Source organism: Panthera onca, chromosome B4, assembly GCF_046562875.1.
Source record: "Panthera onca isolate mPanOnc1 chromosome B4, mPanOnc1 haplotype 2, whole genome shotgun sequence".
Lineage (NCBI taxonomy): Eukaryota > Metazoa > Chordata > Mammalia > Carnivora > Felidae > Panthera > Panthera onca.
The window spans coordinates 45,164,638-45,177,411 of NC_138345.1; the positions used below are offsets into that span (position 1 = coordinate 45,164,638).

At 40.1% G+C, this 12,774-nt stretch overlaps 1 protein-coding gene across 1 annotated transcript; it reads right to left on the bottom strand.

Moving 5' to 3' along the window:
- Nucleotides 1-7,755: 7,755 nt before the first annotated feature.
- TAS2R10 (taste 2 receptor member 10) lies at nucleotides 7,756-9,247 on the bottom strand. Its single transcript, XM_060604366.3, has one exon. It carries the CDS (start codon nucleotides 9,054-9,056, stop codon nucleotides 8,154-8,156), a length of 903 nt encoding a protein of 300 aa, XP_060460349.3. The 5' UTR covers nucleotides 9,057-9,247; the 3' UTR covers nucleotides 7,756-8,153.
- Nucleotides 9,248-12,774: the final 3,527 nt, after the last annotated feature.

Genomic DNA, 12,774 nt, shown 5'->3' on the forward strand with positions numbered 1-12,774 from the left:
ACTTGTTTCATTCTCTTGAATTCATCTTAGCATGTGTATCAATTTCCCCCTGTTTCATGGTTGTTACTTTTCTAGTGTATATTCATGTACTGAAAATGCTGAAAAGGTTGGTTTTCCCTTTGTGTGTGTGTGTGTGTGTGTACCTGCTTTTTTTTTCTGCAGTAGTTTTATATGTATGTAGATATTTTATTTTTTGCTGTTATGATTACTGTTGTGGTGGTTCTTGGAATTTTAAGGCTATCCCTGCACCAACTACTAGCAAGGCAAAAATTTTTTTTTGACAGTTGAAGGGCTAAGGTTAAAGCTGGGTGGTCTTTAGTTATTTCTCAGCTCTGGGATCTTCTTTTTTAAAAAATTTATTTTTAATGTTTATTTATTATTGAGAGAGAGAAACAGTGTGTGAAAGGGGGAGGGACAAAGAGAGAGAGAGAGAGATGCAGAATCTGAAGGAGGCTCCAGGCTCTGAGCTGTCAGCACAGAGCCCGATGCAGGGCTCGAACCAACGAACAGTGACATCGCCACCTGAGCTGAAGTCGGATGCTTTACTGACTGAGCCACCCAGGCCCCCCTGGGATCTTCTTGAGTTACTACAGTTTGGACACTTTCATTATTATATATCGTTATTCTATGGACAGACTTCCTCTTATTTTCCAGTTTTACCTTGTTTCTCTTACCTGTCTTGCTTGGTTTTGGCTTGTGCCTCAAAGAGATGCTGCTTCAGCTTTCTGTTGTGTCTTGCTGTCTCCCTGAGAGGCACTGCCTTCCTGACCGTGACCTCATGCCCCAAGCATTTTGCATGCCTCTTCATTGCTACTCTTCTGTAGCCAAGTGCAGTTAGCACACAGTCTAACTCATCTTTTTCTCAGGGTGTGGACCTTATGGACGGCATCTGGCTTTTGTCACTTCTAGGGTCCTTCTAAAGCCTCTGCTTCTCTGGGGGCGCCTGGGTGGCTCAGTCGGTTAAGCATCCAACTTCGGCTAAGGTCATGATCTCCCAGTTTGTGATTCAAGCCCCACGTCAATCTCTGGGCTGACAGCAGCTTGGAGCCTGGAGCCTGCTTCAGGTTCTAGGTCACCCTTTCTCTCTGTGTCCCTCCCCCGCTCATGTTCTGTCTCTGTCTGTCTCTCAAAAATGAATAAATGTTAAAAACATTTTTTTTTAAGCCTCTGCTTCTCTGAACAGATCACCTGGAGTTCTGAAAAACAGAATAACAATCTAATATACATAATTGTCCATTTGAAAAATATGAAAAAGCAGGGGTGCTGGGGTGGCTCAGTCAGTTAAGCATCTGACGACTCTTGATTTGGGCTCAGATCATGATCTCACGGTTTGTGACACTGAGCCCCGTATCGGGCTCTGTGCTAACAGCATGGGATCCCCTCTCTCCCTCTCTCTCTCTCTGCCCCTACCTCACTGTCATGCTCTCTCTCTCTAAAATAAAAAAAGTGGTTAAAATGGCATACTTTTTGTTGTATATATTTTACCATAATAAAAAGACATTTTAAATAAAAACAAAACTTTTAAAACTTGAAACTGCAGACCAGAAAAATAAGCAACATAGGAAAGACTAGAAATAGATAAGACAAACTAAGCTTCTTCTTTTACTTGGGATGAAGATAAAGATATTTTTAAACCAGCACATGAAACTGTGGTATCAATAGAATATAGGAAAGGAGGGGAAGAAAATTAGAAGAAGCATGCAAAATTAAAAAAAAAAAAAAAGAAATGAGAAGATAGAAAATTCATATAACCGCATTATGGTAAGTGTAAAAATGTCCACTCAATGATCATAATTTTGAAATTCTAATATTAAACAAAGGATTGGGGCGCCTGAGTGGCTCAGTCGGTTGAGCGTCCGACTTCAGCTCAGGTCATGATCTCACGGTCCGTGAGTTAGAGCCCCGCGTTGGGCTCTGGGCTGACAGCTCAGAGCCTGGAGCCTGCTTCCGATTCTGTGTCTCCCTCTCTCTCTGCCCCTCCCCCGTTCATGCTCTGTCTCTCTCTGTCTCAAAAATAAATAAACGTTAAAAAAAAATAAAAAAAAAATAAACAAAGGATCAAAAATCAGATATTTGTTTTCTGCCGGAGACAATAAAAGAAAAATATAGAAATGTTGCAAATATACAGATGGAACACACAGTAATTAAATAGGAAGCAAAGTAACAAAATTAGTGATTTTTTAACATGGACAAAAGAAAATTTAAAGAAAAAACCTACATGAATGGACAAACAGGGTTTTTAATATAAGTAAACAAAATAATAATGAAAGTACCGGAAGTGCTCGGGTGGCTCAGTTGGTTAAGTGTCTGACTCGTGACTTCAGAACAGGTCACGACCTCACATCATGAGATCAAGACCTGCACTGGGCTCTGTGCTGAGTGTGGAGCCTGATTAAGCTTCTCTCTCCCTCTCCCTCTGGCCCTTCCCCCCACCCCGACTCTCTCAATAAATAAATAAATAAGTGTAACGACCACAAATGCAATTAAAATTATTAATATTACTTCAAGTTAAATGCAGCTACATGGGGCATCTGGGTGGCTCAGTCGGTTGAGCGTCTGACTTCCGCTCAGGTCATGATCTCGCGGTCCCTGAGTTTGAGCCCTGCGTCGGGCTCTGTGCTGACAGCTCAAAGCCTGGAGCCTGCTTCGGATTCTGTGTCTCCCTCTCTCTGACCGTCCCCCAGTCATGCTCTGTCTCCCTCTGTCTCAAAAATAAACATTAAAAAAATTTTTTTAAGAAAAAGTTAAATGCAGCTACAAATGACTCATCAATCAATCACTCAATCATCATGAATGAATGCATATCGTCAATTTCAAATTAACACATAATAAACATGGGTGTAAAGAAGCAGTATCATTAATATGGTTCATCTCATCCATGTAAGTTTGACTGTAGCACCATCAAACTCCTTTCAAGAAAACATGGAACATTCACCAAAGTAGGTCATATATTAGGCCAAATAAATCTTTCTTTTTTTTTTTAAATTTTTTAACGTTTATTTATTTTTGAGAAGAGAGAGACAGAGCATGAGCGGGGGAGGAGAGAGAAAGAGGGAGACACGGAATCTAAAACAGGCTCCAGACTCTGAGCTGTCAGCACAGAGCCCAACACGGGGCTCGAACCCACAGACCGTGAGATCATGCCCTGAGCCAAAGTCAGACGTTTAACTGACTGAGCCACCCAGGTGCCCCAAATAAATCTTATCCTAGGCCAAGCATCATACAAACATGTTGCCTGACCCAACTTCAATAAAATAAAATATCAACACAGAAGCTACCTTTACAAGTCTCATATAACTAGAGAATCATTCTGTTAACTCTTGAATTAAAAGGAGACTGTTAAAAACTGAGAACAAACTGAGGGTTGATGGGGGGTGGGAGGGAAGGGAGGGTGGGTGATGGGTATTGAGGAGGGCACCTTTTGGGATGAGCACTGGGTGTTGTATGGAAACCAATTTGACAATAAATTTCATATATTGAAAAAAAATAAAGGCCAAGGTTTAATAAAATTAACAGTTTTTACAAAAAAAAAAGGAAATTACAAGGAATATTTTGAAGCTCTTTGAGCTGATTGACAGTATAAAAACTATGTGTCAACATTGCAGAATGTATCTAAATCAATATTTATGCAGAAAATATATAGCTTTGAATGCATTTACTAAAAAAAAAGAAAAAATAGAAAGAAGCTAGAAAAGAACAACCAACTTTTGCTTTCAAGGGTACAGAAAACCAGATGTCTGGAGAAATCCCTCCAGTCCAGAATACATTAAAATATGGGAAAACAAGTTCATAATTACATTAAGTGCATGGCTCAGCTGCCAGGAAAACTTTTAAAAAATATTCTCAGATGCCAAAAATGGTGGGAAATTGCAAATTTTGAGGGGAAAAGGAAGGGCTGAAAGTAGTGGGGGGAGGGGCGTTTTCAACCTCCTTTATACCAGAACATACATTTTAAAGGACCATGCGCATGGTGGGTAGGGTACCTACCTTGGGCCTCTCCACGGTTAGAAGTCAGATTGAATGCAATCAAGGCAATCCCTTAAAAGCAAATGAAAAAACTCTGGATGCCTAACAAAAGGTTAAAATTAGGGGTATTTACTTCTCGATCGCACTGAATTGAAGGGAGAATGTAATAGATCTGTTATTCTGAGAATTTCCGAGAATAAACTCGCCCACAAGCATATTTGTGACCAGAATTTGTACCACCAGTGCAGCCTAGAAAATCATGAACTGAAAATGCAATTTAAAGAAGTACAGGACAGGTGGTGTCCCCCCGCAGCCTCACGAGCAAAGTCACATCCTTTCTGGCAGAGGGCACTGTAAAGACACTTTACAGCTGGGAGTTCTTTAAACAATCCCCACAGGTACAGTTCCAATGAAACCAAGTTCCAAGCAGAATCACAAAACATCCGACGACCCGGAGTCAGAATCAAGCCAGTACATGACAGCAACAAGGAGAGAAACAGATTCATAAATACGGAGAACCAGCTGATGGTTGCTAAGGGAGAGGGCAACATGGGTGAAGGGGATTAGGAGGTACAAACTCCCAGTTATAAGATAAATGAGTCACTGGCAGATAAAGCACAGCGTATGGAATATAGTCCGTAATGTGGTTTTATGCTTTTGGTGGTCAGCATTTTATATTGTATGCAATTGTTGAACCACACCCCAAACTAATTTAATATTATATGTCAATGATACTGCAGTTAAAATTTGTTTAACTTTTTAAAAAGGCTTTTATTTACTTATTTATGTTGAGAGAGAGAGAGCATGAGCAGAGGAAGAGCAGAGAGAGAATCCCAAGCAGGCTCTACGCTGTCAGTGCCGAGCCCGATGTAGGGCTCTGTCCTACAGCCCATGACATCGTGACCTGAGCCAAAACCAAGAGTAGGTCACTTCACTGACTGAGTCACCCTGGCACCCCTAAAACTTTTTAATTAATGAAAGTAAAAAAAAAAAAAGAGTACAAACAATTAACTAAATTATCAGACCTGCCAAGGCAGTAGGCATTTAGAGTTGGTACTTACAGTTTATGAAAACTCTGGAGAATGCTGTTTTTATCATTCCTCAAAGAAAGTTAACCAAACAGATTTTTTTTTTATTTTAGTTTTTACATTTATTTATTTTTGAGAGACAGAGAGAGCACAAGTGGGGAGGGGCAGAGGGAGAAGGAGACAGAATCCAAAGCAGACTCCAGGCTCTGAGCTGTTGACACAGAGCCCAATGGGGGGCTCGAACTCACAGACCGTGAGATCACGACCTGAGCCGAAGTCGGACGCTCAACCGACTGAGCCACCCAGGCGCCCCCCAAACAGATTTTACATTCATGTATCCTGTTTTTTCTTTGATTATATTTCCCTGATTACATCAATTATTGCATAAATTACAGAAAATTTCAAAATTTACAAAACGCTAAAAGAAGAAAACGAAAATCATCTATAATCCTGCTGTTTGTGGATAAAGGACTTATCCATCTAGTTTACATATAAATGTAATCAAAACAAATTTTTAAGCAAGGTACCTATGTATCTATACCTGTCTATTTTGAAATTTGTCTTGAAATCCACACAGAAACATGTTAACACTAGTTAAGTAAGTGTTACAAATATGCACAGTCTTAATTTCTCCTTCGTACTCTGTGTTTTTGAATTTTAGGTGCAGCGAAACAGTTTGATTTTATAATCAGACAAAAAAATGGATGAAAGGAACATACGCCAATAAAAACAAATCAAATGTTTTTCAAAATAGCAGTGGAAGAAATCGTAAATGTAAACAAAGGGATTTGAGTTCATATACTTTACAAACTTATTTCCACAAACACCACAAATTAAGGTATTTACTGAACAGCAAATTAAGAAAAAAGATCATAACATATATGCCATAATGTTAATATATAAATTGTCAACTTGGTAAGAAACATTACAAGGCGTGAAAAAAAAAAAAAAACAGAAGGAAAACAAATGATAAATTCTCCCGAATTATATGCCATTGGTTAATAATTCTGTACAAGTGCTTAACTTCATTAGTGATCAAATATATGCAAATTAAAAAGATGTTTTGTGGTCAAAGTAATAACTTGAAAAATAATAATCTTGAATGATTTTGAGATTAAAATAGGCTGGGTCATGTTTCTCGCTATCAAAATATTAGCTTACTGTTTCTGCGGGGCAACTTAGCAACTGCAAGGAATTTATCAAGTTCTTCCATATTGGAATTTTAAAAAATGTTCTATTTATTGATTTTGAGAGAGAGCGAGAAGCAAGCAGGGGAGGGGCAGAGAGAGAGAGGGAGAGAGAGAATCCCAAGCAGGCTACTGCCTATCAGCACAGGGCTCGAATGCATGACCCACGAGATCATGACCTGAGCTGGAATCACAGAGTTGGACACTTAGCCAACTGAGACACCCAGGTGCCCTGATATTGGAATTTTTCTTTAAAAAATGATTTCAAATACCGCACTCTCTATATACTAGTCATGCTGGACTTTCATTTCCTGCAATGCCCTCTACTCCTTCTTGCTTTGACATGTATGCACCCACCCCAAATCTCTCCTGTTCTGCCCACCTTACTCTTAGGCATTATTCAGATCTAAAGCAAAACAAAACAAAAACATTTCAAGCTCAATGACACCTTCTCTACGCGCAGGACCAAATCAGGTCATTTGCTTAGCACCTTAGCACCCTTTAGTTTTTTTTCTCTCCCACCACCATAAGTAGAATTGTTTAAATTATTATTTGCTATTTATTTGCTTTTCTACCAGAATGTCTTACTCATTACATTGGCCTCTTGTTCAGTACTATAGCCTCGGCACCTAGCAGAGTTAGTGTTTAAAAACTATTAAATGAATTAAGCTCTTATATTTAGATATCTTCTAGGCCCCAGGCCATCGTATAGGGTCCATGGACTTTTACAAGTTGCCAAAATAGGTTACTCAGGTCGCATTCTGGGTTGGATACAAATATTCACTTTAAAAATCAGCATTTTAGGGACACCTGGGTGGCTCAGTCAGTTGAGCGTCTGACTTCGGCTCAGGTCATGATCTCGTGGTTCGTGAGTTCAAGCCCCACGTTGGGCCCTGTGCTGACAGCTTGGAGCCCGGAGCCTGCTTTGGATTCTGTGTCTCCCTCTCCCTCTCTCTCTCTCCCCTCTCCTGCTTACACTCCTGTCTCTCTCTTTCTCTCAAAAATAAATAAAACGCTAAAAAAAAAAAATTGAAAACCAGCATTGTAAATGCCTGTGAGTGCAGGTTTGTGTGTATGAATGTAAATATGTGTAAGACCCTAGAGCAGAGCATCTCACACTTCACACTGATTCTATGCTGGCTTCAGTCTTGTGTCCCTCAGCACAACTCAGTGACCCTGGTGAGTCCTTTGGATCTGCACTTCTAGCAGAATCTTCACTCAGCTAAACTCTAGTTGGTTCATGATTTTGCTTCATCTCAAATGAGTGGGTTTGAAGAATATAAAGACTGGTTTGATCAGTGCTCTGATCCGCTGTCCCCCATGTAGACTGTTTCCTGAGCTATTTCCTACAGAACACCTGCTGCTGTCGCTACTGCTGCTCCATCAAACACATGCCAGTTAAAAAAAAAAAAAAAAAAAGGAAAAAAAAAAGAACATTAAGATCTAAACAGTGAAAATAAAAGTGATCTTTTAAAAACTTTAAAATGCACACTCAAAAGCTGCATCTCGGTCTCTGTCTCTCACATCCACATTCTAAACAGCGAGATCGATTACAATTTCCTTCGTCTCGCCTTCTTTTTTCTACGGGTCTTCTTGGTGAAAGGCTGTTAGTGCTTCACGGAAGTCAAGTCAAGCACGGTGAAAACTCTAGTTTTAGGTGCTTATTCTCACCAGTGAAACCCTTACAGTGAATAGTCTCCAAGCTGTTTCTCCTCTGAGAGGTGTGTGGAAAGGCGTGAGTGCACGGAAACTGACCGAGCCACTGAATTTTCATGGTGAAGAGTGAAATTTCCTATAACGTAGTCAAAATAATTATGGGAGAGTTTAGTGATGCTCAATAACACAGGTACAACCGATGCGAGTATGTCGTGCAAGTGGAACAGAACTGCAGGGGCTTCCTCTTCACTAGAACATTCTAGGACATCCATTTCTCCCCACACGAGTCTCTGCGGCTGGGAGCAGTCGCCCTGTCTTAACAGCACTTGACCTGCTGCAATGCTCTCAGAGAGGCTTGCTTTAGCTTGCTGTTTCCAAGAATGAGGATAAATGAGTGACCCCAGGGGTACAAGACTGTGGTCATCATACCAAAAATAAACAGCAATTTTTTTTCTGGCATTGTGAAGCATGCTATTTCTATGGCCAGGCCTATAAAATGCAAGATAAAGAGGATGAGAAAAGATATCAAAACTTTCATGGCTTTCATATGCGCTTCTGTACTGGGGTCTTGGAATCCAGTGACATTCAATTGCATCCGCCTGCTGTGTCTCCAAAGGGAAATGATTAACAGGAAACATGTAATCAGGAATAGCGTGAAGAGGAGAAGGACTCCTACATTGACCAAAATCTGCTTAGTAAAGAACTCACTCTTCGGCATGTTGAGCTGCCAGGTTGCGTTTCCATTCCCCACTTTACTATCTCTAAGAATCTTCACAATTTGAGGGAACGTAAAGAGCCATGAAATAAACAAGGATCCCATCAGAAGGGGAAGAACCCAATTGATTCTACCCTTCAACCAGAGAAACATGCGGTGGGAAAAATTTGCTATCTTCAGGAAGTAGAAGGTGCTGAGGCTGGTGGCAAACCAGATGTTTGATTGATTGATAATTATCCATAAGTAACTAATATAATCAGTTAGGTGACCAGAAGAGTACATATCTGGAGAGAATATCTTTATAAATCCATCTACAATTACTATCAATATCAGACAAATTCTGGAAGTAGCTAACCCGGTGAGGATGAAGCCAATCATAGAAAACTTTTTGTTCTTCACACAGTCCATACAGTTTACAAGTCCAATAAATCCATTCCCTAAAACCCCCAGTACTGATTCACTAACTGCTATAAAAATGAGAAGGCCTTCCACTATGCTTAGCATATCTGCCGATTCCCAGTATAGCTTCTGTTACATCTGTTTTAGATTACCTGCTGCAGAATAGGACAAACGTTGGCACCTTGATGGAAGAATTATGTTCTTCTCTTTCATTACACGAAGACTTGAAAGTGCCCCAATAATGCCTTGTGATGGAATCTGAAACGTCTTCATGGAGACCCCCTCAGGGACATCTATAAAACTTAGCCAGCCTGGAGAATGTGTGTCCAAACTGAAGGCTTACCTACAATTTGTTAAGATGCAAATGAAAGTTTCTGTGTTGGGGATTTCACTTGTCCTCCCCGGACTATTTTGCATTTGTTAGCCTGAGTTGTGGAGTAGGAGTGCCAAACGTATATCCAAGGGAAACAACACATGACCGAAACAAAACTTGGACTTCATCTTTTTCTATATCAACTATAACATCATTTATGTTGTGTTTATGACAGTTTAGATATACATAAAGGAAAAAAGTAGTTGATAGAGGCGACAAATGAATTTAGCCAGTATAGACACTTACTCTGAATAATGAAAGGCATACAGAAACATATTTTCAGCATTTTCCTGATAATTTAGGCAAGGTATATTTCAAGTTTCAATATAAAGAGGACAATAGGTTGTAACTCAATTGTATAGAAACACTAAACACTTGTTACTTTGTGTTAAAGTAGGTATTAAAAACAATTAAAACATTAATGTAATACACTTGAATAATAATTTAATAATTTTGCTACTCTACTAAAAACTTAAGCTCAACTCTGGGTATGCTAAATTTCACAAATATTATCTTACAAAATTGTTGCTGGGTTTTTAGTCTCATAAGTTATTCCATCTATGAATGCAGAAGATTATGTTGACTGCTTTTGATTTCAAAGGCTTTTATTAATAATCTTTTCATCGAGGCTGTTCCACTTTGATGGCATCCATTCATTCATTTAGTCAATGAGTATTTTACTGAGTGTCTAAATATATTATGCTCTCTCCTGGACACTGAAGAAATAAAATGATACACAGGACCTCAAAGCTTGTGTGATTCATAGAGTTTATATTCTGATGGAGGAAGCAGGAAACAATTACTTAAATCAATATATTGTTTTTATATACTTTTAAAAGTAACACTTGACATTTTTTTGTGACGTTAATATGTTCCCAACGCTGTGCTAAGCACTTTATGGTCATTTTCTTGTTTCAATTTCACAAAACAGGCCTTTAAAATAGGCTCTACTATTATCTTCATTTTAAAAATGAATAAACTAAGCTTTAGAGATGAGAACTCCCACTCATCTCGGCACAAACTCTGTGCAGAAAATTTCACAATGAGCTCACAATAAAATACCATCAAGCATAGGAACAGACTATGCATGAGTTAGGAAAGCAAAACAAACACAAACAAGCAGCAAACTTAGGCTTTACATGGACTGCACATATTGGAATTGACAGATAAGATATCTGCAGATGTAACAGCTATGTATGAAAAGTTTTTTTAAAAAAAAAAGGGTGCAAATGCAATTTCAGAGAAGAACAAAAATAAGATACTGTCAGAAAGAAATGGGAACATTTGGGACAAATCTTTTAGAAATAAAAAATAAATTATATTTGGGACACCTGGGCGGTCAGTCAGTTAAGTGTCTGACTTAGGCTCAGGTCATGAACTCACGGTTTCGTGGGTTCGAGCCCTGCGGAGTTGCTCTGTGCTGAAAGCTCAGAACCTGGAGCCTGCTTTGGATTCTGTGTCTCCCTCTTCTCTCTGCCCCTCCCCCAACTTGCTCTCTGCCTCTCTCTTTCTCTCAAAAATGAATAAATGTTTAAAAAAATTCAATAAAATAAATTCTATTCCATGGAAATGTGCTAAATACTCCAAATAAAAGACTAACATTAACAGCCAGCATTGTTAAAACCGTTTGTTTATTTATTTATTTTTAGGGAGGGGGAGAGAGAGAACACAGGAGACCAGGGGAGAGAGAAAATCCCAAGCAGGCTCCATGTTGTCAGCCAGAGCTGGACAGGGGGCTGGATCTCACGAACGACGGGATCATGACCTGAGCCGAAATCAAGAGTCAGACGCTTAACGAACTGAGCCACCAGGCGCTCCACTGTTACGGTTTTCTAGAAGGTGCAGATCTTGCATATATTTTAAAGTTAGGTACGCCTATTTTTCCCCTTACAATTTCAAGCTCTTCCTCTGTGATACAAAATGCCTTCTTGAGATTAAATGTACAGCTTTATTTTCTTTTAGTCCTTTTATAGTTTTTATTAAATAAATTTTTAAAAAATTAAGGTGTTAAGCTCACACCCCCTCTTCCCCCCCAACCACCACCAAATAGTTTCCATACTTACTAAGGTTCTTGGTTGCATAATCAGAAACTAACTTAATTTAAATGGAAAAATAATCTTTTAGAAGCTTATGCGTAACTCACAGAAATGAGAAATAGACTGGAAAATCAACCTGAGGCAATAACCAAGAAAGGGAATATACAGGTAACCTGCAGCCACAAGAAGTCGTTGTAGGTCGTTGCCTTCCCCACTGTCATGGGACACTCATGCCGTGACTGTAGGTTCACCACCTTCTCACCAGGAGCTTTCGTGGTACAATATGAAACTGGCCCCTGTATACAGAAGTCAGGGAGAGGCCCAAGAAAGAGGCAGGCCAGTCCATGTTGACAAGGGGCAGTTTTAATAATAGTAAAGGGAACTTACCTACAAAGCTTGCCTTGGGCAGCAGCAAGACAAATGAATCCCTGTACCCAGTCTCCAAATCTGAAGAGTTTATAAAGAGGCCCTAATGGGGCTCATACTCCATGCATCTGCTTTCACCATCACATCACCATCTCAAGACTGTCCCAGAGCAGCCTCTGGGAGTGGAAAAGCCAAGTGGAACCCACGTTCCAAGTACAGGAGAGGGAGTGAGGAAGCCTCCAAGTGTCTGGGTTCAGCTCATGGGTCAATTGGTGTCATATCTTTTCTCCATTACCTTCCCCAACACTCTACTCCTCCTGACCAGTTCTTAAAATCTTTTACACCCAACTTTTTTCTCTTTTTTTAATTTGAGAGAGAGAGGACACGTGGGAGAGAGAGGCAGAGGGAGAGAGAAACTTAAGCAGGCTCCATGCTTAGCCTGGAGCCCCACCCTGGGCTCAATCTCCCAACCCCGGGTCATGACCTAAGCCAAAATCAAGAGTCGAACACTCAACCAACTGAGACACCCATTGCCCCAACATCTGCCTCTTTTGCAACGGGCCCTGAGTGGTCAGCAAGAGGCTATATTAGCAAGGACATGGTTCTTATGGAAGCCCTCTGGCTGCCTTGGAGGCTGTGAGAGAAAACACAGGTTAGGACAATAATTTTTCTTCAAATGTTTATTTAAATTCTAGTTAGTTAGCATACAGAGGAATTTTGTTTTCAGGAGTAGAATTTAGTAATTCATCTTTCCTGCATACAGTGTTGACATTCTCATGTCCTTTTCTTATCTTAGCTTGTCTTTCAGCTTCTAGACATGAGTTTCAGCCTTCAGCCAGGCATCAGTGGCCAGCTAGAACTACCCATCATGGAGGCCAGACCACTGGCCAGACCACAGTGCTCCCTTCCTTGCCACAGTGAGTAATGTACTGTGCACTGTTCCGCCAACAAGTGCATTTTCTGGCATCCCTTTGCTCATGAGGTGGTCCATATGTATCTGATATATGGGCCACCTCTCCCCACCTAGAGGTTGATGGCCAATTCGAGA